Source organism: Alosa pseudoharengus, unplaced genomic scaffold (genome assembly GCF_046254945.1).
Source record: "Alosa pseudoharengus isolate Yale_2024_CS ecotype anadromous, Long Island Sound unplaced genomic scaffold, YU_APseudo_1.1 YU_APseudo_1.1_scf_24, whole genome shotgun sequence".
Taxonomy (NCBI): domain Eukaryota; kingdom Metazoa; phylum Chordata; class Actinopteri; order Clupeiformes; family Clupeidae; genus Alosa; species Alosa pseudoharengus.
The window spans coordinates 9,634,940-9,659,852 of record NW_027468689.1 but is presented as its reverse complement, the minus strand read 5'-3'; the positions used below and the strand labels follow the sequence as shown (position 1 = coordinate 9,659,852).

Here is a 24,913-nt window from a genome sequence, read left to right as displayed (position 1 = left end):
ACTGGCTGTGGTACTTGTAGAGCTTGACCAGCACTGGAGAGGGGACCACTAGGAAGTCCCTAAGAGAAGTGGTGACGGAGTGGGCCACCACTGGGAAGCGCTCGCACAAGCGACCCAGACCCTGTGCAAATCAACACAGCAAATGCTTTTCACTCAAAGAAACCTTAACGTGCCGTAAGCAAAGTAAACAAATGACATTTACAATACTACATCAATATTAGATCATAGTCATGGCAACAACCATAGAATATCAAATGATGTACAATAACATACAAGATCATGATAATAACAGATAATAACATACAAGATCATGATAATAAGTCAACCACCACTGAAACAGATGCTTGGCTTTACACTGGACTGATCCGAATGTTTGTGCGTGCTGTTGACTCGTCCACCAGAGAGAGAGCCGGTCTCACCTGTAGGCAGCAGATGAGAAGGGGCATGTGAGCGATGATGACTTTACTGGACGTCTTGGACTGCAGTTTCTCCGACAGCTTGGTGCACAGGTTCTCAGCTCCTGGGGACAAGGCAGGAGAGAGAGGAAAGTATAAGTGGCGGAGCGCCATAATATCAGTCAACAGGTCTGGAGAACATGTGTGTGTGTGTGTGTGTGTGTGTCTGTGTGTGTGTGTGTGTGTATGTCTGTGTGTGTGTATGTGTGTGTGTGCGTGCGTGTGTGTGTATCTGTCTGTGTCTGTCTGTGTGTGTGTGTGTTTGCGTGTGCATGTCTGTGTGTGTGCGTATCTGTGTTTGTCTGTCTGTGTGCGTGTGCGTGTCTGTGTGTGTGTGTGCGTGTGTCTGTGTGGCTGTTTGTGTGCGTGTGTCTGTGTGTGTGTGTGTGTGTCTGTGTGTGTGTGTGTGTGTGTGTGTGTGTGCGCGCCCTCTGACCTTGCTCCTCGGTGACGGCCCACACCATGAGGTCGACGCAGGCGGCGTTGGCCTGGCAGCGCAGCTTGAGCGGGCTGAGCTCGCTGTGCAGGTACTCCACGTCGTGAAGGATGCGCTGCAGCTCCGACTGGCTGCTGCTGAACTGCTCCAGCACAAAGTCGTGCACCTCCTTCACAAACGCCGTCGGCAGGTCTGACCACCGCCACAGAGGGAGGGGGGGGACAGAGAGAGAGAATGATACGCAATCAGTACAGGTGGAACGAGAGCGAGGACAGAGATAGTGAGAAACTTATGACGGTTGCAAGATGTATCTTGCAATGATCAAATGATGTGTAATATTTAAAGGTTGTTTCAGCGATAGCGGGGATACGTCACTTCTGTTGATGTTCAAACAAAACAGAGAGCTAGTTCGCTACTCCCTCCCCCGCCTCCCGTGCAATTAAACTCTCCTAAACGCGCATCTCGTCGGTTATTGGTTGAAACACTTTATTTTGCTTTTGAGTGGGTTGCCAGCCCTTGTTGGTAGCAATTGTTTTTGTGTACAGATCTCGGAGCCTAGGGTGTCTACAGACAGAGACACTTTTTTTGACGGCCTGCTTATGAGGCAGACAGCTAGCGGATCGTTAGGAAAGACTGGATGAATGTGATCATTTATGTTTGGGCCTTTTTTGGGCCTGAAATTGCTGATACAACCTTTAAGAAAGTCATAAGTAATTAAAAACTGAACCATCCCATTCAAATGCAACAGATTGTATTTCACATGTGGTCAGATAATCATTAAAGGAAACACCTAATGTACTGAGTACATTTGATGTCGTTCATACCTTTCATGTAGTAGAGCGTGTCCCTTAGCATCTTAAATATGGCCACATAAAGTGGATCACTGAAGGTTTTGTAGTACAGATGAATGCCTGGATTCATCTGGAACAACATACAACAATAATTAAATCAAGTTAAAACAAGGACTATTATGTATTTCAGCAGACTAAAACAAGAATCTTTCTCAGCAAGTGTTCAGATTGTCTCTTTAGTCTGTACAGTCCCCTCCCCCCTTCACTCTCCCCCCTTTGAGGACACAATGAAAAGCAGATCTCTGTATGGTGTATTATTGAATAAAGTCTATCTACTGTATCTATCTACAGGTATTTTCCTACACACTTCTGCTAGCTTGGCGTATGTCTGAGTGTGAGTGTGAGAGTGTGAGAGTATGAGTGTGAGTGTGAGTGTGAGTGTGAGTGTGAGTGTGAGTGTGAGTGTGAGTGTGAGTGCGAGTGTGTGAGTGTGAGTGTGAGTGTGAGTATGAGTGTGAGTGTGAGTGCTCTCCCCCTAATCATTCCCACACACCTCCAAGACCTCGGCGAGCGTGGCGTCCAGTGTCTTGAGGAAGGACTCGGCCACAAACTGCTCCACCATGGCCAGCAGTCTCCGGAGGACCTCCAGAGGGACGCTGAACTCCCGCCCAGAGCCGGTGAAGAGCGGCGACACGGAGAAGCTGGAGCTGATGGTGGAGAAGTAGTAGTCTGGATCCACAGCGCTGCCGTCAGGCAGGTAGGAGCCTGAGGGACGCAGGAGAGGAGAGGAGAGCAGGTGAAGGATTAGGAGGGGAAACACCATAGAGATCAGGGAGAGTACAGGTGAAGGATTAGGAGGGGAAACACCATAGAGATCAGGGAGAGTATAGGTGAAGGATTAGGAGGGGAAACACCATAGAGATCAGGGAGAGTACAGGTGAAGGATTAGGTGGGGAAACACCATAGAGATCAGGGAGAGGAGTACAGTTGAAGGAATAGGAGGAAAAATACCATAGACATTGGGGAAAAGGATTAGGAAGGGGAAAAAACATGAGAAATCAGGGAAATGCAATACAAAGAAACAATCAGACGTAAAAAGTTTAGACTTTGGTCACTGTTTTGCCTGTGGACACTGGACAGTAACATTCAATTCAGGGGTCATAATGGCTGGAATGTGTAATCTATCTTTTACTTTAAAAGCAATGACTAAATTTCACAGTCAATAATGAAGATATCACTATTATGAAATATATGAAAAACAGCTGTGGCTTTCTCATTTTCAGAGTTATTTCTTTAAAAGAGCCTTTGTGGATGTGTGGTCAGCCTTAAAGGTGTAGTTCTGAAGTGTTGGTTGTGTAATGAGGGGGTTGGATGGCCCAGCAGGAGCGCCAGGCGGCACACGCACGCTCACCTTCAAAGTACTGGGCCGAGGGGTCAGCGGGGGAGCTGGGGGGCAGAGGCGCTCCGCGCTCTGGACTGGCCTGCAATCACACAGACACACAGGGCAGAGATGAAGTTCCATGTGAATGGACAATACAAATTCTATTCTGTTCTATTCTATTCTATTCTATTCTATATGTACAACCGGCACATCATGGAACTGCTGTGCACACGCTCTCTTTTAGGGGGAGGATGACCGTTTGGATTGATTGAATGGAAACCTATGGAGCTGCATCGAAGTGGGGAGTGGAAAAAAGCTTATACTTACTAGATCTTTGAACAAACGTGAATAAAAGGCACAAAATAAGGTTGGTGTGAGAGTTAACTGTGTGTTCATGGGACCATTACGTTCCTATTTTTTGCTCTATTCTGTTCTACTCTATTCTACTCTATTCTACTCTATTCTATTCTACTCTATTATATTCCATTCATCTGCATTCTCTCAATGTTCCCCCTAAGGTCTAAGCCCTGAAGCCTCACATACTTAACTGACATCTGTGAATGACCTTTGCGAGGGTGTAAGGGTTCAGAACGCTAATAACAGGAATGGGACAACCTGTCATTAAATTGACAACACAAAAAAACCTGTTGCCCAAACGTTTCCGTTATATGGCAGTTGTTTAGACGTTTTTTTTAAGCTTCTAGCCTCCCTTTGGGGGACCCTGTGTTTCTCGCCACAACGCAATGAATTGTGTAGACAATTCATTTGAGTAAAATGTTTTTAGTCGATTTAGGGAAAGGGCTCAGAAAGCGTGCCAGTGAGCCCTCAAGCACTTGACAATTTCGCAGTGGGACAGTCCTAAGCTGCCACGAGGTTGCCAGGAACACGCATCAAAATGTGTAAGGGGAGACGCTGAGATTGAGCCATTGTAATACTGCAATTGCTGAAGACATTTGCCCCCTGGTGGCGTACACCGGCACTGCAGCCCGCAGTTCCTCACCTGCTGTGAGACGCTGGAGCTGCCGCTGGCCTTGCGGCGCATGGTGTCGCTCTGGCAGGCGGTCAGCAGCGAGCTGGGCAGGATGGAGCGGAAGTCGTGGAAGGAGCGCCGGCGTGCCGCCTCCAGGTCCTCGCCCAGGAGCAGCGGCTGTGGGCACACCCGCGGGAACAGCTTGGACAGGAGCGGCTCGTCCGTGTTGCTGTAGCGACCGAACGCCCTCACCACACCCAGCAGGGACGGCACGGTGTACCTACACAGGTTCTCTGGAGGAGCACGGAGGGAGTTTTCACATAAACTCTTTTGAATTGTCTGATCATTTGAACAATTGAATCTTGAATTTCCCCTTGAGGATCAATAAAGTATCTATCTATCTATCTATCTATCTATCATTACTTGTTTGTCTATCAGATCCTGATGTTTTGACAGTATAGTCAACTGTTGTTTTTTTTTTAAGTGTTTTATAAATAAACCTGACTTGAATTGGCTTGAAATGCCAAGCTGTGTGCTAAATGGTCACTCTCTTGCATTGCTTCAACAATTTAAAAGAGGCTAAAGTTTTACATCCCTCTGATAACAGTACATTACAATTCTCCTAAAAAGCAACACACTCTAACAATTACATTTTTGAGCAATATTACCATACCTTAATACTAACAAAACACAATAATAATATTCATTTGTAAAGAAATTCCTGTCCTGGTGAGATTTGTGTCATCATGGTTAGCCACACAAATGATTGCGCTACGTCATGGTATTGTAAAAGCCCTCTGTGCAGTTGAGAGGAATGCAGTGGGTGTGTGTGTGTGTGTGTGTGTGTGTGTGTGTGTGTGTGTGTGTGTGCGCTAGTATGTGTGTTTGTGTGTGCGGTGTCCACACCTTTATCCTGAGCCTCTGGGTTCTGGCACGCCTCCTGCAGTACCTGCATCAGGTTCATCACTGCCTCTAAAATCTGCACCCACACAAATATAGACACAAACACAATGTAGACATGTCCACAGCAGGTTCATCACTGCCTCTAAAATCTGCACCCACATAAACATAGACACAAACACAATGTAGACATGTCCACAGCAGGTTCATCACTGCCTCTAAAATCTGCACCCACACAAATATAGACACAAACACAATGTAGACATGTCCACAGCAGGTTCATCACTGCCTCTAAAATCTGCACCCACACAAACATAGACACAAACACAATGTAGACATGTCCACAGCAGGTTCATCACTGCCTCTAAAATCTGCACCCACACAAATATAGACACAAACACAATGTAGACATGTCCACAGCATTAACATTATTAATGTCTCTAAAATCACTTTTTATTCATCATCATCATTCAATTGTAGAAAGAACAAAATAAGTTATTGAAAGTAATGCCAGCCTTACATCATACAATTTTCGAGTGATTTCACAGTCAACAAGGACGGAGTCGGAATGAAATCATGGGAGTTTTACTCGAGTCGCGGCGCCTTTTTCTAGACTTGACGTTACGACAATATCAAACATGTTTTATATTATCGCAAGTCTTTTAGTCGTGGCTCATGCAAATAGTGATTAAAAAACAAGTGACCTTTCTCACCAAACAGCAAGGGGTAAAGTAGACGACAGCTGTACCTTATATGATTATTTGTTATTTTGTTTATCATAAATGCTTAGTCGGCTATTCCACGTGAAAGAACAACTCTATATCGGTTAGGGATGTCACACATGAAACAATGCTGCAGAAAATGACTTTGATATGGGTAGGCTATCATGAGTTTGAGTTCCTATCCTATCCGATATCTAGTGCATGATGGGAAATCATTTTCTTTCTTAAATTTCTAGTTGTAGTCGTGTAAATAGTGACCCTGCAAGATCCTTAATCGTTGCCAAAACCTAGGCTGAGACTAGCCTGTGACTACACTGTGACTTAAAGGAATTATCCGGAGTAAAATGCACTTTAGATCGATTTCCGGATGATTGGGGGTACACACGTTGAGTTGACATCAAAATTATGTCATTCGGATGTGTTTTGAGAAAGTTTGATTGTACCGTTTTCAGTCACAACTCGTAGCCTGGAAGTGAGCGGGGCATTTCAATTGCGCCGCTACAAAACGCTATTTCTATACCTCTTCTACAGTTCCAAACAACATAACACTTACGTGGTAGTGAGTAGAGGGTCCCTAAAGCCAAACCGAAGTATCCCGAGGTCTTTATGTGGTCGAATAGAGAGTCCAGAATGAATTTCATCAAGCCAGTACCTTTCCGGGAATGTTGCCATCTTTGACGCCACCTTGAGGGGAAAGTCCGTAGGAGTGTTATTGCTGTGTAACACGCTCTGGAAATTCACAATTTCGTCGCCGTTTTAAGTCCATACAACTTCATTTCAATTTCGAAAGAAATACTGGACTATGTTTTTTTTTTTTTTTTTAAACGGCGACAAAATGTGAATTTCCAGAGCGTGTTACAACACACTCAGCAATAAGACTCCTACGGACTTTCCCCTCAAAGTGGCGGCAAAGATGGCAACATTTCTGTAAAGGTACTGGCTTGATGAAATTCATTCTGGACTCTCTATTCGACCACATAAAGACCTCGGGATACTTCGGTTTGGCTTTAGGGACCCTCTACTCACTACCACGTAAGTGTTATGTTGTTTGGAACTGTAGAAGAGGTATAGAAATAGCGTTTTGTAGCGGCGCAATTGAAATGCCCCGCTCACTTCCAGGCTACGAGTTGTGACTGAAAACGGTACAATCGAACTTTCTCAAAACACATCCGAATGACATAATTTTGATGTCAACTCAACGTATGTACCCCCAATCATCCGGAAATCGATCTAAAGTGCATTTTACTCCGGATAATTCCTTTAAATGTGAGAGGGTCTGAGTTTAGTCTTCCAAAAATCTTTTCCAAAGTCTTTCGGTGTAAGGATGGCGTAAGGAGATGGCTCTTTTAACATACAAATTAAAACACACACACACACACACACACTGACTAACCTGTGATCTCAGAGCCTCATCCTGTTGAGCCACATCTGACAGCAGGGTGACCAGGCAGAAGCAGAAGTTCTCTGCCCCTGGGAGGGTATCTGATGCAGACCGACACACACACAAAGTCAGTCTTACACATGGGAAGAAATCATGTGCTCAAAATAGGGGTGTAATGGTACACAAAAATAACGGTTCAGTGTGTATCTTGGTTTTGAAGTCATGATTCGGTTCATTTTCGGTACAGTAAGTCTGTAGGTACTACTAAAATTTCCTCAAATTCCCTGACAAAATTGCTGATACGCAACGGGAAAAGTATTTCGAAAAGGTGTCAAATCCGCCACTTAATATGTCTGTGTGGAAACTCAAATTGGAAACATGGTCCGCAAGCAAAAAAGCCTACTGTTGATTACTGTTAAAGACTACATTTGGTACATTCAGTACGCAATCTACATTGAACCTATTAGACATTCTCTGATTGAATCCAACATCCTGTACCTAAACAGGGGTGCGTTTCCCAAAACCATAGTTGCTAACCTGTTAGCAACTTAGTTGGTTGGCAATGGAAAAATTGCATTGCAACCAACAAAGTTGCTTACTTAGTTAGCAACTATGGTTTTGGGAAACGCGAACCAGTTCAGTACGAATATATGTACCTTTACAACCCTAAAACATAAGCTCAAAAGCATACACACATCAATATTTCTCATCATAAATTATGAATAAATATATCACCCCTTACAAACAAAATAGTAAGATATTCAATTTCACAGTGATGTACCAAACTACCAATATGACAATGATTATAGAATAGAACAGAATAAAATGACTAAAGAATAATCTCACGCATAATACACAAACAAAAAAGCAAAAGCGTGTCTTTTATATAACACATTGTAAGCAAACCAATATATTATACAATGTCTGTGTGCCCTGTGATGGCATATACTGTAAATCACTTTGGACAAAAGCAGCTGCCACATATAAAGATAAACATAAACACATGCTCAGAGCAGATGTCATGTGATGGCATAGCTTGCAAACTTCCCACTTTGGTCAGGAAGACCATCACTCTCTCTTAACAAAACAACTGCCTAGAATATATGAATAGAAAAAAAATGGATCTCATTACCCCTTCCCTTCCTCTCAGAGTTCTCTTCAATCCATTGCACCCTTGGTAGTCCCCTCAGCAAACCCAGGAGGTACGGAACGATTGTCTCTTTGTGCTGTGGAGGAAAAAGCCACAAACCACCATTTAAATTGTTGTTTTAAAATCAGGAACTCAGGTCTACCAGAGTGTCCAGGCAGACATGAGCTATTAGGTCATCCATCTTGAAAACTAACCCCATTCTCTTCTCCCTTTCTATAGCCTTGTCTTAACTGATCTACAACTACTGCTGTTAATACTATTCAACTGAGCTCTAAGGTCAAAAGTATTATGAATATGGTGCTGTGGAACGTGTGCCGAGTGGATACAGACAGTTCTGTAAATGAATCTTTCATGTCAGAGCAAGAGTTGGTCAGTTAGAGGGTTATTTAACAACCCCCGCATCTCATCAGACAAGCACCTGTAGTTCCGACTCCACCAGGAACACCCCCAGCGCGATGACCGCATCCCTTCTCCTCTCGTCCAGCTGATACACCCCACGAACATCCACTGGGCACATGCATTGCAGTTTCTGAACCTGTAACACACACACACACGTATTACTGTATGCACAATTTAAGGGAGGGCAAACACATACATACACACACACACACACACACACACACAAAGCTTAAATCCCAAGGGTAGCAAAATGACACAGTGGCTGCTGAGGCGGATTTATGTCCCATAGATCAATGCTGAATTACCACACAGGCGTAGCCTATGTTGTAGCCTCTTTGATAAGCATACCAATGTTTTCACTTCTTTGTGCTTTTGCTGTAGGCAGCCGCCTCTTCATGTTAGCTTTGCTCTGGCTCCTGATAGCATGGCACTGTAATCTATAGGCGTACCCACAAACTTATCTCAATTCCCATTTGTGTTGTTGGTGTTTTTTTGCAAACAAGCTCAATGGTCAGAAACCTTGTATGCATATTACAAGCCTGTTAAATATTACAAGCCTGTCTTGACCAGTCCTCATATGTATTGCACTCACTAAGCCCTATATAAATAACATAAATCAGTATCAGTATTAATTCTACTAGATTTATCTGCAGCCTTTGATACTGTTAACCATGACATTCTCCTATCTATACTATCTGAACTGGGAATTTCTGGAAAAGCTCTTGACTGGTTTGAATCTTACCTTAAAGGGCGTTCTTTCAACGTGTCTTGGCAGGGACAAGTATCTAAGTCTCATGCCCTCACCACAGGTGTGCCTCAGGGATCAGTATTAGGACCCTTGCTTTTCTCTATTTACACCACTTCCTTAGGTGATACTATTCGCTCCCATGGATTTGACCATCACTGTTATGCAGACGACACTCAACTTTACCTGTCTTTCCCACCTGATGACTCTAGTGTTTCCCACCGGATTTCTGCATGCCTTAAGGATATTTCAGCCTGGATGAAAGATCGGCACCTTCAGCTTAATCTCTCAAAAACAGAGTTTTTGGTGTTTCCAGCTAAAACAGCTATTCCCCAACAGATTAACATCCAGCTTGACTCAACTTCACTGACCCCAACTAGATCGGCACGAAACTTGGGCGTTGTAATTGATGACCGACTTAACTTCTCTGAGCATATAGCTTCTATTGCAAAATCATGCCGGTTTATGCTTTACAACATTAGGAAGATCAGACCTTATCTGACACAAGATTCCACACAACTTCTTGTTCAGACCATGGTCATCTCTAAGCTGGACTATTGTAATTCACTGTTAGCTGGCTTACCCGCTTGTGTAACAAGATCATTACAGCTGATTCAAAATGCTGGAGCACGCCTGGTCTTCAATCAGCCAAAGAGGACACATGTAACTCCTCTCCTAGTTACTCTCCATTGGCTCCCTATAGTAGCCAGAATTAAATTTAAATCTCTCACTTTGGCCTATAGGACACTAACTAGATCTGCTCCTAGTTATTTTAATTCAATAATCAAGCCTTACATCCCCAACCGCCCACTGCGGTCTTCTGGTGAGCGTATGTTGTGTCGACCAGTCATAAAAACTGGGTCTAATTCCAGACTCTTTTCTTCAGTGGTTCCATGTTGGTGGAATGAACTGCCCAGTGGTCTCCGTTCCTGTGGTAGTTTTGGGTCGTTTAAGAGGGGTCTAAAGACATTCCTATTCAACATATACTTAGTTGTTTAAGCGCTTATGTGTTATGGTTTATATAATGTTGTTTTATTTTAATTGGGCTGTTAATTAATTTGACATTATTGTTTATTATTGATATTCTCCTTAATGTAGTCTTAGCATGTTATTGTTTTATATTATTGATTGAATTGACATTATTGTTTTTATTATTGCCTTTCCCCTTTTTTACATTGCTTTTTTATTAGGCTATTGATTGAATTGATATTATTGTGTACTACAACTATTCTCCTTACTATATTTGACCTAGATTATAATCTGTTCCCTGTTCATTTTTAAATATTATTATGTTGTTTTGTATTTATATGTCGCTTTGGACAAAGGCGTCTGCTAAATCCATAACCATAACCATAACCATAACCATAAATAGAGTGAATTTGTACTTCATGCACATCAGGTTTTGCCAAATGTTTTCAGTTCGATGTCAAAAATAAATAAAAAATAGACAAAAGTGATTGTTTCTAAGAGGTGCAGTACTTTGGTCCTGAGTAATGTTTGACGGGATTAATACAGACATAAACATACTGAATCGGGCATCCCAAATTAGGCTGATAAGGAGTAGCTGCTATGAGCAGAAAGAAATATCTCAGCAGTGCTTAGGCTTACTACTACCACAATCCCTCATCGCTGCCCCATGGAGAAAATAGATTTGCAACAATTCATAACGTTACCCCTTAGCAAGACTTAACAGTGCAGCAGACAGCAACCGCCGATGAACAAATGCAAATCAATTAAACTAATTCGCGAGAAAATCAGCCTGATTATATAGAATACCCCTAAATTCAGTCAGTCGGCAACCGAAAATAACCCTGCTCATAACATGCAGCCAACACAGAAGCACATAGCATAACTGGTAGAGGTCGTCAAACTAACGTTAGTGGATGGACAGGCCAGCACTAGCACCTAGCATTATCCCCAAAGGATTTGCAGAGCCACACTGACAAAAGCAGTTTATCGTTAATTGATACCTGACTTACATAAAGGTTATAACGTTATCGGATAATTAATACACCACACACTGGACTATTATACAGACGCGAAATTGGGGCTTTAAGCTTTACAGCAACATTTTATTGATCTTGATTGACAAAAAGTGACAGCACATCACCTGCTATAGAAGGGGGCGTTTCAACGAGACATTAAACAGTGCTAGGAAATGGAATGTCAACTCCGTAGGATATATTCTAGTTCACTTAGCAAACACTAACCACCACACCACAACAGCGTCCGAGAGTAGACTTCCATAAACATACCGTCATTAGTAGGCTATCAAATACCCTGTCAAGCCATTCACACGGTCATGTCAAATCTTACTATTGCTGGCAAACAGGTCGGCCTGGCTACTGAGGGATATCCTTCCTCTTCCTAGTTAGCTAACGTTAACATCATCCCTAATAATACGCCCGATTAGCATGCTTTCATCAAATAGCAACCATATTTTACCGCATCAAAGGTTGTGCGATATTTGAGAGAAAGAAAATGTTGCGTTGACTCTGTTAGTGAATAAAACCAACTGTTTAGCTAAGGTTAGCAAGCTAACGTTGACCTAGCTGCATCATAACATAACTCGTATAGGAAGCTACCCTTCCTATTAGCTAGTTGGCTAAAACGCACCAGGATAGTTTACGTTGACAGATGCTCACCTTTTCAATCGGAGCTGGTCGATTAGCAGCCAAAGACCGTGCCAGAGATAGCACTGTATTAAAATAAAATCCTTTTGATCCACCTCCTTTCGCCGACATGATTGTATTTTAGAAAGCCGCGGGTTCTGGACACTGACTAGCTACATCTTACAGAAGTGGACATCTATGAGGACAAAACTAGTGGAACCTTTCAGTACGGCAAGTTTAGAAGTCCATACAGAACATTAAAAGGTCATGGAAAAGCGATCACAAATTAACCTAGGCCTAAATGGAGGTTGTGTTTTTTGTGTTTGTTCAAAGAAGTTGTCGTTGAATAGTCTACACTGATTAGACAAAATTCAGAGAACAAAATAGAACGGATGAATATCAAAACATTAAGCAAACGGTAGACTCGTTTTCCCCCCAATCATTTCGGTGTTTATTGGCAATGAGAATGAAAATATTGAAGGCACATGACATGGCGATCTGCACTCAGAAAGAATGACATTATACACACATGTATGCATTAACTGACAGTGAAGATTTTAAGGTGTGCATTGATTAAGGATCACATTAAGACATAATTCCTATATGCCTATATTAAACAACATAGCAGGAGTAATGACTTTCAAAGATGTTCATGAGCATATTTCTCTTTGGGAAAACATTCCAGTTCAGTTTTTTTTTTTAAGTTTAAGAGCAACAAGGGTATTGGCAAACAGGTTTGTTAGCATTCCACTTATGTGGGTCTGTAACAAGTGAAACCAACAAAGCTTGCCCTTATGGTATTGACATTTTTGATTAGATTAGATTCAACTTTGTCGTTGTGCAGAGTAGATGCAAAGTACAAAGACAACAAAATGTAGTAGACAACAAAATGCATATGACACTGATTTGTCGTACCATAACAGAAGTCTTTACCTATTAACAATCTGTAAAATGTACTTAACAGAAAAAATGAATAAAAAGAAATACATTCAGACATGAAGACACATGGATAAAAAAAAAGCTCTGGACGATGCAACAAAATGTAACACCTGTTGTGTTGTAGCTCTGGTGGTCCAATACAGTGTGAAAGCAAAAAACATCACATGTAGCTGTTAGTCAATGTCAGCACTTTGCATATAATAATTATCTCCAGTATAACGAAATGACCAACAAAATGCATGCATTTCAATATACTGTAGGCCTGCATTAAATGAGCGAAGACATACGGTTGAGGCTTTGAAACCGATTAACTCAGTGCACCATGGTACCAGGTAATCGTTTTGCTGCACTCCTAATCCACGTTCACGTTTATTTAACATGGACATGTCTATTATGGACGTCTTGAGGTAGGAGGAAAATGCCTCAGTGCTGACAGCTGACACTAGTTTTGCGAATATTAAGGCGTTGTGGGTTTGTGAATCATGACTAATTTTCACAATACTGCAAAACATAAATTGGCTCTAAAAAAAAGGGAACTGCATGAAAGACTCGTAAGGAAAGCGAGAATGGGGATTCAATTAGGCACCCCAAGAATGAACGTACTGCTGGTAAGTGCTCCTACCATGAGACAATCTTGTGTATACATCTATTTTTAAAGACTGAAAGCTTTGGTTCTTTTGCAAGGGTCTCTTGAACAAATTCAAATTCTGTAGATACAAACGGGTCCATTTTCAAACATCTTCAAGGTGTACCTTTTTGGGTGGGTGCATAGCCACATAAAGGGTCTAGGTGGGCCCAGCCAATCAGAAGTGCAAAGCATTAACTTCAAATTCGAAGAATGAAAATTTCCAGCTGAAATTGAGAAATCCAACTCTGTCTAAATAAAATGGCAAAAAATGCAACAGTGATGAGCCCATACACCCAAAACGACATGTTGGAGGCTGCTGTTGCGTAAAAAAAGTGAGTTAAATGAAGCTACCGAAACATAGGCTTCTAGTCTACTGTAGTTTTGGGGACAAGGATGTGTTACTATGAAGGAATGAGAACTATGAAGGAATGAGAAACTAACAAGGTCTTGCCTAAGGAACAGTTTTGCTCTGCTTTGAGGCACTAAAAGGAATTTTTTGTTCTAAGTATTTCATGAGAGCTCCGATACTTTGCATGGATCTTTACCAGATGAAACACCTATACAAAAATATTAAAATAATAATAATAATGAAAAAAAAAATCTGTGGGCACATGAAACATTAACTTATGCTGTATGCATATACATGCAGGCACTTCAACCATTTGTGTATTCTGTCCAGGAACGTCTAACTAAGAGGTTTTACCAGTGTTTTGGAGGAAATGTTGAACCCCTGATCTATATTTAAGGAGTTATGCAGCTGAGCATATCTTTGGCTGTCACTACTTCTGTCAGCATCAAAATGAAGGTAATTCAAATTACTATACATACAATGGATAAAATTCCATGAACAAAAAAATCATACTTTCATTTTTTTTTTAAAGAAATACATTTCTGATTAAAATATAATTTGTCAAGAGTTTTAGCAATACATAATTAGCAACAATATACTGATAAAGGCTTAGTCTTTAGTCGCTCCCAGCATTTGCCACATTTACCACATCGCCTTCTAAAATCTACATCTGTCTTACATATATTACAGTTTTAAAATGTGCTCTGAATAGAGACCTACACTAAACATTTATTAGCTTTTCCGTTTCAAGTATACTCTGTAGGTCTGTTATCACATTCGATTGGGAAAAGTGTTCCTTAGGGAAGTACACAATATTGCAGCCTGAGAGATGGTAAACAGGACTCCAGCAAAGTCTCATAAGTAATATAAGGCCTCAGCCACCACTGTCCCTGACAGGCTAATCAGACAACTTGCTCAGCCAATCACGTTCAGCCGAGCCGGCCTCACTCTGTCTTCCAGACTTTGTTAAGAACCTTGACCACCTCCTCGTAAATGATGAACACGATGGCCACATCCATGCACACTCGGCCCAGACGCGGGATAGTCCCCTTGTAGAACCTACCAGAAAAATGGACAATGATAGATTGATATGATCAAATGATTGATAATCATTTTATGATCAGCATACTCAGGGAGACATGACCAATCACTCAGGGACATACTGAGTGTGTTTGTGTCTAGTCTGCATGTATTTGTCTATGTAACCTGCGTTGTGTTGAACCTGCGCGATTCAGCCCTGCACACGCCCGGGCTCGAACCCGCTGGCGGGCTCGCATGCCAGCAGAACTCTTGAGGCGTCGGGGAGTGAGGTTTACCAACGTTCCACAAGCACAGCTAAGCTAGCTGGCATCCGTTACATCTACATGTCTGTGCTTTTGTCTAGTTGTGAACAGTAAAACTGCACAGGGGGGTATTCCAAGTATGTGGTTTAGTGACAAACCTGGTTAAGTTAACTCAGAGTAAGTGGTAAACCTCCTAATAGAAGAGCTGTATGGCTTCATTCTCCTAACAAAACAATGCCATAGGGCTCTTGTTGTAGGAGGTTTCCCACTTACTCTGAATTAACTTACCCAGGTTTGCCACTAAACCATGTACTTGGAATACCCCTCCGGTGTGTGTATTTGTTGTGTTTATTTCTGGGTGTGATGTGCCTGTGCACTATAGACACTTACGCTGCAGGTCCTTCGTGCTTCATGATCTTGATGGCGCAGTCTAAGGTGCTCTTGTACTTATGTGCCTCCAGACCCTAAACACCGGACAGACACAAAGACATGAAAAAATATGAGACATAGCAGGATTTTTTCTTAGGTATGCAGTAGTCACCATGGTATACCTACAGATGCAAAGACACCATTGTTTGACTTTTTGTCTATTTCACTCAGGGTCCGAAAAAAACTAAGGATAACTTATCTTTACATAATTCAAGTAAGCTGTCTGCCACACTCATAACCATCCTTCCAGCTGCACCAGAAATTGCACATAATATAAATAGGGTTCAGCACCTTTACAATTATCATATACAATATGAACCATATCAGACATCACATTAACATATAGTATTATAGAATGCAACAACATGTTATATGATCTGTTTCGATTGGGGCTCCTCTTATTGCTAATTGCTGGTCTCGCCACAAACCTGCAGCCTGGTTTTGATGACGTCCAGTGGCGTGTTGCCAAACACACTGGTTGCTCCCGCTATAGCACCAAAAGCCCCGGTAATCAGAGGGTTCATGGTCTTGTTGGGATCGTCACCTGTTTTGAAACGGGTCAGAGAAAGGAAAGGTTGCCTTGTTTACTCACTGTTGACTGGGGTGTTTTGGAGCAGATTATATTACAACACTGGGAGCTAATTACTTACGAGCTCCACAGGGATCAAAGGGAGGACAGCGAGGCATTAATTAACAAGCTTCATTAGCTCTGATAGCTTCATCAACTCTCAACCACTCACAGTCTCACACTCACACATGCCTTTTCACACCAGCTGAGCCTCATGCAATTCACATATTATATGTGCATTTATGAACATTTCAGCTGTACCTTTGTACCAGTTCCTTAGCGCAGTCATTACATAGAATCGAATAGCCTGATTGGATCCCTGTTTCAGTACAGTTGCAGTCAGCCCTTGATATGTTCCTTTAAGACCTAAGACATAAAAAAAATATTTTCATAATACTGTAAGCACAAATAGATATGAGGTTAGCATTTATGGATGTATCAAATACCAATGAAAAGCGCTACACATCTAAAGAAGCTGGTGTATTTGAGTGACCAATTCAACAGTAATCTTGTTCTAAATTTAGGTCTGAAAATTTACTAGGATCAGAGAGGGTTAAGACTGTCACATGGCAAAAGTTCCCATCACATGCTGCTCATGTGAATGTACTAATGTGAATTAGTAATTTTATTGCAGTGTTCATTAAATTAACTGGGTGCTTATGTTAATGACAGTCCATATTCCAACCTAATTCATGCAACATGATGTGTGGACTTGTTTCAGGACTCCACTAGAGGACAGCACTAGCATGTCAAATCTGTAAGGTCTTACCTTGAGTTTTAACGATTTCCCTGACCCCGTGGAAGAAGCCTCTGTACTTTGGGTTTCCTGACGTCTGATCATGAATGAACTTTACCTGCAGTCAGAACGACACAAAAAAATCCAAAATACATGTCTGCTTCCTTGGTAGAGATGGAAGGTCTGGGATAATATTCTGGTTCAATATAAAAAATATATTCTCTGGAATACAAGGAAATCATTTAGGATCACACCAGAGAGAGTCAATGATTAATCACGTATCAGAAGATAGTTCCTGGGAATGATATTAACTTGCCAATGAGTTGCTGAGAAATTAGATGCAATTCAAAACTCAGATGAGATAAGTAACCTCTGGAGGGTGGAGCATTCTGCCACTGAAATGTACACTGCCACTGACTGAGCTCATCAGAGCTAAAAGGGGCCAGGGTATAAACAGTGTAAATACACCATAACATGGGCCTTTTATACTTCCAGACTGCATTTAATTAGGAATTGTTGGCTTCTGTTTCTTCAGTGTTCCCACCTCGGTACATATTGCTACCCATGCAATGTAACTCATCTCCCTTGAGCCCATTAGTAACAACGATCACTCACAGGACTGACAAGAGACTGATCAAATAGGCTCTGGCCCTTGTGCTGACACAACACTTCTCCTTCTTGACTGGCCCTGAGAGAGTCTACGCTGGAGGGTGGTTGGTCACCCATCCCCCCACAAGATAGCAACAACCGCAACAGCGCTCTGTCTAGGATGAGATATGACTGCCATTGCTCACTATGCGGTCTTGCATTAGGGGAGAGTAGCAAAGAGTTCATTGCTAAGCAAATTGCTCTCAATTATCAGGTAAACAAAATCACCCTACACCTTCTAGACTGCACATATATCCCCCCCAAGCAAGTAGATTGATGTCTTCCGCTGATGTTTAATTTACTGACCTTCACAGTCTCCATCGGGCAAACCACTACCACAGCCTCTGCCACCCCCGCCCCCAGGCCACAGAGGAGACCTCTCATGCTGTCCAGCTTGCCAGACTCATCCCGCATTTTATTACTGAGGAACTCAAACACCCCGAACCTAGGGAAGAAAACAAGAAGACACACCATAATTGCATGCATTAGTGACTGTGTACTACACCATAATTGCATGCATTAGTGACTGTGTGTACTAGCTCCCCCCCCCCTTTCATTCAAAATTAAATCACCCCCAAAACTAGGGAGGAATGTCAATTCACAACACTCTTCCATGATTTAGTATCTCCGAAGCACAACAAATGGCTTTTTAATGACTTTTAAATTACTATTATTAAGTATGGTATTTATAGCTGCAAACTAATTAGCTACTTCAACAAGCCACAATAACTTTGCAACTGCCAGTGATAAACATCACTGTGTTGAGGAAAGACTGGTTTGCCTACTTCATACGTTATAGCAAAGAATTTATCTCTGAAGGTTTTTAAGAGGCCTACTTGCATTGGGAAATGTAAATAAGCAGACCACACTTGCTAAATATGACATTAATCACTGCATTCTGCATGACACATTCTTAGTGTGAACATGTAATTAGCTTACTGTAATTTCCCAACTATTAGCCAAGGTTTATACATTGATCTTGCATAATTTATTCAGATATGAGGTTAATACACAGTAATATGGTATTAATATGGAAATTACTGTAACTACATTGAAAGATAGTTCTCAATAAGGAAAGTTTAGATATCATGTCCTTCAAAGCGGAAACATGCAAAAGCAAACATGTAAGGGGCAAAACTCCCCTTTATCCCCACAGCATAATGTTCACTGTTCATCCCTCACCCTCCACCCAATATCAATCACTTTTTATTTTCACGTTCTCATTTTCATTTAAAAATGGCTAAGGCATAGCGGCAAGAGAGACCACATTCTGTCTGGACAAATGCACATGCAGTGCACATGACAAGGGCATTATCTCTGGCTCACATGTTGAGGGACCCCTGTGACCCAGCTGATAAGAAAACTACAACATAAAAACTATGGGAGACTACGAATCCCAGTGATTAAAGGTGTCTTATGCAATACTTTGCTGTGGACTACTGTAAATGGAAACAAAATGTCTTCTCTGAATGCTGCAAAAATACACAGAAATTGTTTTTTTTTTTTTTACAAAAGTCAGCAAACTTCTCAACTAAGCTTGACTTTTGACCTTATGACTCTTTGGTGGGTCTGTTTCCAAAAACCCTTTTCCATCTGAAATAGGATGTCATAAATGATTTCATATCATTTTATGTGCAGTGGTCCAGGGTGGCAGACAGGTTGTTCCTACCGGACAGCTGCTTTCGGGATGGACCCATACAACAGCGAGCTGAGGCCCCTGTACAGGCCTCCGACCCCATGACCCTGAACCGTCTGCCTCACACAGTCCGCTGAGAGAGAGAGAGATAGAAAGAAAGAAAGAGAGGGAGAGATAAAGAGAGAGATAGAGAGGGAGAGAGAAAAAAAGAAAGAGAGAGAAACAGATAGACAGACAGATAGAACAGAGAAGGGATTGACAACAGATTCTGTTAATAAGTCTATGTGATCCCTGGTGTTTCGAACCCAGAGGACTTCTTCCCTCCCTGACACTCAAACACTATTAATTTCCTGACTATTAACAAGGTTTTTACATTGATTTTGCAAAATGTGCTTTTATTCTGATTCATTGGGCTATTTGACTTTGCAGTTAATACACACGGGTGCAGTTAATACATGATTTTGTCCTGCGGTTTTACAATGTGGCTAATTCACAGGAAATTACTGTAAATATAAAAGCTTTGCTTTCAATGTATTTTCCTTGAACCACCACTGTGTGCATCTCAGTTGTAAGTTCAAAGTCTAAATTACTACAGTAAATGTCAGTCTAGATGTAAGAGGCTCTTTGCGGGAATTTGACATCAGATCATTAACTGTTTCGTGGTCAATTATTTGTGTATTTGCAGCCTAGGATTTGGTCAATGCTTAACTGCAGAGCTTTCCATGCATATGGCTTTGTAACACCCTCAAAAAAGAGGACTTTTTAATGGTTGCTAGTTCTAATTTTCTTTTGACTTTTTGTTGAGAAAACATCTTTGTTCTTCACCCATTCATGGAGTAGATATGTAACTGGACGTGACAACTGAACACCACTGCAGAGCAACTGGTGCAACCGGACGGTCCTCAAACAGGTTATTGTGACGAGGGTCCACCATTCAAAGTCCATTGACTGTGAGCACACTGATAAAGACTGGGGAGTAAGTGAGATATGGAGAAAGGCTTCCATTGGTGGTGGGGAACATCAAGTGCTAGCATGTTGAACCTTGAGATTATACTTTGACCTTTAACATCAATCACTTCCTCAGGCGGGCAGCATGCTATATCACGTCATCACAAGTATATTAATGCATTATTAGCATATCGTTATCAAATGCATTACTGGATTCCCACTGTATGCAAATGCTGAAATACAGAGACAGAGCGTGGCTTCCTTGGTCAATGAGCAGAGGGAAGTAAGAACAAAATGTAAGCGTGGACAGGAGCATTTGAAACCCACCGATGCCTTTGTAACGTGGTGGATTGGCTTTCTCGTCTAACTGTAGCTGCGTCTTCACATACTCAGTGGGGAAAGTGATACAGATTTCAATGCCTCCAGCAATCCCACCTAGAGAGAGAGAGAGAGCGAGAGAGAGAGAGAGGGAGAGAGAGAGAGGGAGAGAGAGAGAGAGAGAGAGAGAGAGAGAGAGAGAGAGAGAAATTCACACTCACACAATACTCATGTTGAGATCTACACCTCATCAATCAAACTCTATATGGGTTAACTGAAATATAAAACATTTTACGTTAGGTGGTTAGGTGTCTGTTAAAAAGAGAAACAAGCTGTTTTATACACACAACTAACAAATGATAGTTGTGTTTAGCTGTGGTTAGCTGTGGTTGCCAGGACTTTGTGGATGACAGCATTTAGGATAATAAGGTTATCGATTTGTTTATCTGTCACACACATGCGTGCCATTTGTAATCACTCTTTTTGGCCACACTCTCACTGCAATTTGCACACACCCACATCAGGTGGTGAGATGCCCCGACTCTGCTAGCATAGGGTGTCAGCGTGAGCAATCGCCTCCTTAAAACCACAACCCGTGCACATCTGCAGTTGAACAGCAAACAGAAAGGAGCCCTGTGATTGGCTTGATAAGGCTTCTGCCCACTGCATACTCCCCTTGATACAGCTCCAAAGCGGGAGGGGTGGTGTCCTCCTCCTTTAAACTGTAGGCCTAACAAACCCGAGTCCCCAAGACAGACACACTCCAGTAGTCTACTCATCTGATCTCACACACACACACACACACACACACACACACACTGACACACACACACATGCATGCAAGCTAGCACAGTGGTCAAAAATACACAAACAAATTCTTAGTACGTGCTTGGCACACAACGTGCATACATTAGAGACAGGGTGGCAAACCGTTAGTTTTCATGGGTTTCAGTAGGGAGAGAATGTCAGTCTGAGAAACACACAGAGGCCTTTCAGGCACATGCAAGACCAACTATGGAGGAGTAATCATTATGTAAACAGCTAGAATAAAGTGCTTGTTTGACAAATAACAGTGTGTGCAGGGAAAGTAAATGGACACACTATAAGAAGACAAGATAAGTGAATTAGCTAAGAGGCTAACACCATAATGTAACCATAGGTATTTGAAAATGCTTAACTTTATTGTATCTCTCTCTATCTCTCTTTACATTATTTATTAAAGGTAAACTATGCAGTATTGGCATATTCCTTACTGTTTTCTCGGTTTTTGCTTCTTTTTCGCTGGCTCGGTCATGACGAATGTCTGAGAAACTCCATCGCTACCTTTTTCTAGCCGGTGCCTGGCGTGTATGTGTATTTGAATGCAGTAAAGCAATTCGTTACACTCGTTATACTTCCTGACACTGAGGCCGTCGGTCCGCTGGCTCACAGTTGCAAGGGTGGTTTTTCTGCTCACAGGCGCTAGGGGGAAGCGAGACGGCCACCATTCAACCCGAAAAAAGTCATATAACCATTCCAATGACTCTGAAGCTGTTAAATTAAGCTAAAAAACTTGCACATTAAGCTAAAAAAAACTGCATAGTGTGCCTTTAAAATGTGTGTATTTATAAATATGAGATAAGGTGCTACGCCCTCTGTACCCACACTGGCCTTGCAGTAGCGGTGCCTTTGGGTGGTGGTGCAGGGGCAGAACCTGGCAAGATGTGGATGGAAAGGCCATGTGTTCGCCTTCAGAGAGGCTTGCATTCCCACCACACCTGAGCGCACCATGCTCTTCTGTGAGTGACTTTCATGATTTACCCCTAGATTTGAACCCGAATAGTTATTCATTGAAATCTTTGACTTTTTGTCAACTCTCTGTTGTCCGTCTCCATTTCATGTTGCATTTACTGAGCTGCCCGTAACAAAGGTGATCAGTTTCAAATTCACCAACTCCCACAAAGCAAACTTCCCAGTCCATGCACAGCAATGACTCTGAACATAATACTTCAGAGGTGATCAGCTCTGGCCAACTTTTTTCATGCATCTGTCAAAATCAGCGCAGTGCCTCTCAAAAAACAGAAATAGGACAATAGCTGAAGGGACTGTTTGTTGGACTGTGAAATTCCTTCAGATTATATACAACTTCCTTCAGATTATATACAACTTTATACATGTTTGGTGTGTGTGTGTGTGTGTGTGTGTGTGTGTGTGTGTGTGTGTGTGTGTGTGTGTTTGTGTGTGTGTGTGTTGGGTTTTCTTAAAAGAAGTTCACTCTAGCAAACATTCCATTCCAGCATATTTTTCCTGGAGAGCTTAAAGGCTGAATAAAAGATTACACCAAAGACAAAACAGTATGTCTCTTGATCGGCTTTCCAAAGGTACTGCTGACAAAAGTAAAAGACCAAAGGCTATTGGCTAGGTCAGCTAATATGACACCCCACTGTTTGCACAAAGGAAAAGGCTGTGACTGAGCAAGCAACAAAGCAAGCTTTTCTCCATATCTGATGGACACAACTAAAACAACATCATCTCCAACTTGATGGGGAATGTTTTCTTATGGATCCATAATTCAATTTAATTAGGTGATGTTTGTAAGAGAAGTTGGTCTCATTCCAGCCGCAGCCTGTAAAATCATCTAGGGAACATATCACAATCAATGATCACATGGACCTGCTCAGCAAGAAAATGTGGAGCATTTCTGCTGAGTCACCACAGGACATGCTGTAGCTAGCCTGCAACATTGTTGTTTGAAAATTAGACAACACTATTTTTTTGGCTGTGTTCTGTGTTAAACAACACACAGTGTAGTGTGGTATGTGTCTGTCCAAAAAGGGTTCAGATGGCCTTTCCGTCTGGGTGAAATGTTCTGGAATGTTGTGTCATTGAGGTAAAAGTACACGTATAGGAACTTGACTGACCAATATGCTCCACACAGAAACTATTACATGGTGCTCTGCCTATCACTAGTCTCTGAGTCACATCATTTTCTCCTAAGGAAACGTAAATACAGCGCACAAATGTGCATTTTAAAGTCAGTCTCACTTGAAGGAAATTATTAATTGGTACCTAGTCATTTCTCACTGTGCTAAGTTCTGGTGTCATTACACAGCCTTTTCAAAATGCATTAATTTCACTCCACTGGCTTAGGGAAGAGACCTTAGGTCGATCCATGCTGGCTTTAATTAGGGATGAAAAGGGCTGTTGTGTTTGGCCTGACTAGAACCGACTGGGAATCCCTGCTGGAGTAGACATGTTAACTTCAATGTATCCCACATACAATTTCTAAACGCATAAAAATGGCCTGAATCTTACAGGGATTTTAGTGGCATGCCATTTCCATTACATGTCCAGGGTTAACAACAAACCACCTTGTCCACTTTATATTTCAGTCACCATCAAGTCCCATTTAAGTTCCTAGCAGTTGCGAGGAAGTCTGTACAAGTTGTTAAGAGAATCCTCAATGACAGTCAACCGAACACACACCACATGCCATAAGCATCCATACTTGCCTGGCCTCAGGTGGAGAACGAGAGTTTTGAAATCCCTGCCAGGAACATAGCACCACATGTGTTACCAGCCTCTTTAGAACATACTGAATCGCTATTAAGTGACGCTAAAACAAGATATTGGAAGTCTAACCGTGAACAATATTGTATTCTATATATAGTTTTAAAAAAAGAAACTAGGCATGTGTTCCCCTGAACAAAGTGAATGAATAAACAGACACCAATTTATGTTTGGCAAGCACATCTTCGATGACCAGAATCCTGAACATTATTCGTCTCGAATGTTAACGCTGCCTGTGTCGTGCAAGTTGTTACAAAGAATTAATCTGGCTAATCGAATAGGCTTCTCTGTTTTGAAGAGCAAGATCCATGTTACTATTAAGGGTGGCATCAACAGAATAACAAAACACGAAAGAACTAGAATCACTTACCAGCTAAAATAGCCTTGCCTGGATGGGTTAGCTTTGCCTTCCCAGCTGGGGCTGCAGCAGCCAAGCAGTGCGGTCTGTGGAAAGGGCTTACAAATGTTCGTTGTTCGGACATGATTAAAACTAACTCACCAGAAACCTCTCGTTATAAAGTGCAATAGGGGAATATACAAGTCAATGCATGAATTGTTCTTGTCTGCTTCGTCCTATTATTCTCTGCTGATCGATCTTACTGCGCGCGTAACAGGACAAACACCAGGAAACCCTGATCATTGGACTTTCAAAGAAGATTTTCGGATCACTATTGCGTGGTATCTTGACAGCACCAAAGTTTCCCTGCTGCCATCGGTTGTATGGTAGGCTAGTACCACAACATTTTTGGGGCGGGGCGGCTGATTTTGTCAACTCCACGTAGCGCCATATTTTCACACAATAACATGCCGTTTAAGGTGGACCGGCCATTCAGAACAATGAGAGCACCCTCTTTTCAGATTCAATGACTGTTGCAAGCAATTGTTTTCTGATTAACGTAGCTTAACTGGTAGCCTCTCCCACAAACTACACATAACCATC

General features: G+C 41.9%; 2 protein-coding genes across 2 annotated transcripts in view; both read right to left on the bottom strand.

Moving 5' to 3' along the window:
* Positions 1-12,156, bottom strand: part of pi4kaa (phosphatidylinositol 4-kinase, catalytic, alpha a) — a 50,812-nt gene extending 38,656 nt beyond the window's left edge. The window contains exons 1-12 of the mRNA XM_076303074.1: positions 11,976-12,156; positions 8,605-8,721; positions 8,169-8,262; positions 7,049-7,137; positions 4,940-5,012; positions 4,064-4,326; positions 3,094-3,163; positions 2,236-2,447; positions 1,716-1,812; positions 892-1,083; positions 420-520; positions 1-121 (exon numbers count right to left, since the gene is read on the bottom strand). The exon at positions 1-121 is cut by the window's left edge and continues 9 nt beyond it. Of these exons, the coding sequence (XP_076159189.1) occupies positions 1-121; positions 420-520; positions 892-1,083; positions 1,716-1,812; positions 2,236-2,447; positions 3,094-3,163; positions 4,064-4,326; positions 4,940-5,012; positions 7,049-7,137; positions 8,169-8,262; positions 8,605-8,721; positions 11,976-12,074 (1,528 nt within the window). The 5' untranslated portion in view covers positions 12,075-12,156. The remainder of the gene's footprint in view (positions 122-419; positions 521-891; positions 1,084-1,715; positions 1,813-2,235; positions 2,448-3,093; positions 3,164-4,063; positions 4,327-4,939; positions 5,013-7,048; positions 7,138-8,168; positions 8,263-8,604; positions 8,722-11,975) is intronic.
* Positions 12,157-12,378: 222 nt separating this feature from the next.
* On the bottom strand, positions 12,379-24,879 carry slc25a1b (slc25a1 solute carrier family 25 member 1b). Its single transcript, XM_076303073.1, has 9 exons — positions 24,344-24,879; positions 20,434-20,541; positions 19,192-19,291; positions 17,829-17,967; positions 16,908-16,992; positions 16,400-16,504; positions 15,999-16,114; positions 15,532-15,605; positions 12,379-14,917 (listed from the first exon to the last, which is right to left on the bottom strand). Exons 1-9 carry the CDS (start codon positions 24,453-24,455, stop codon positions 14,803-14,805), a joined length of 954 nt encoding a protein of 317 aa, XP_076159188.1. The 5' UTR covers positions 24,456-24,879; the 3' UTR covers positions 12,379-14,802.
* Positions 24,880-24,913: the final 34 nt, after the last annotated feature.

What these genes read in the sequence shown, in the direction of transcription:
- slc25a1b (XM_076303073.1), bottom strand. Translation starts at nt 24,455, where the DNA reads ATGTCCGAACAACGAACATTTGTAAGCCCTTTCCACAGACCGCACTGC. An exon ending in GCTAAGGAACTGGTACAAAG is followed by an intron (nt 16,115 to 16,399) that starts GTACAGCTGAAA and finishes GTTTCAAAACAG; the next exon opens with GTGACGATCCCAACAAGACC. An exon ending in AAGCACGAAGGACCTGCAGC is followed by an intron (nt 14,918 to 15,531) that starts GTAAGTGTCTAT and finishes TTTTTCTGGTAG; the next exon opens with GTTCTACAAGGGGACTATCC.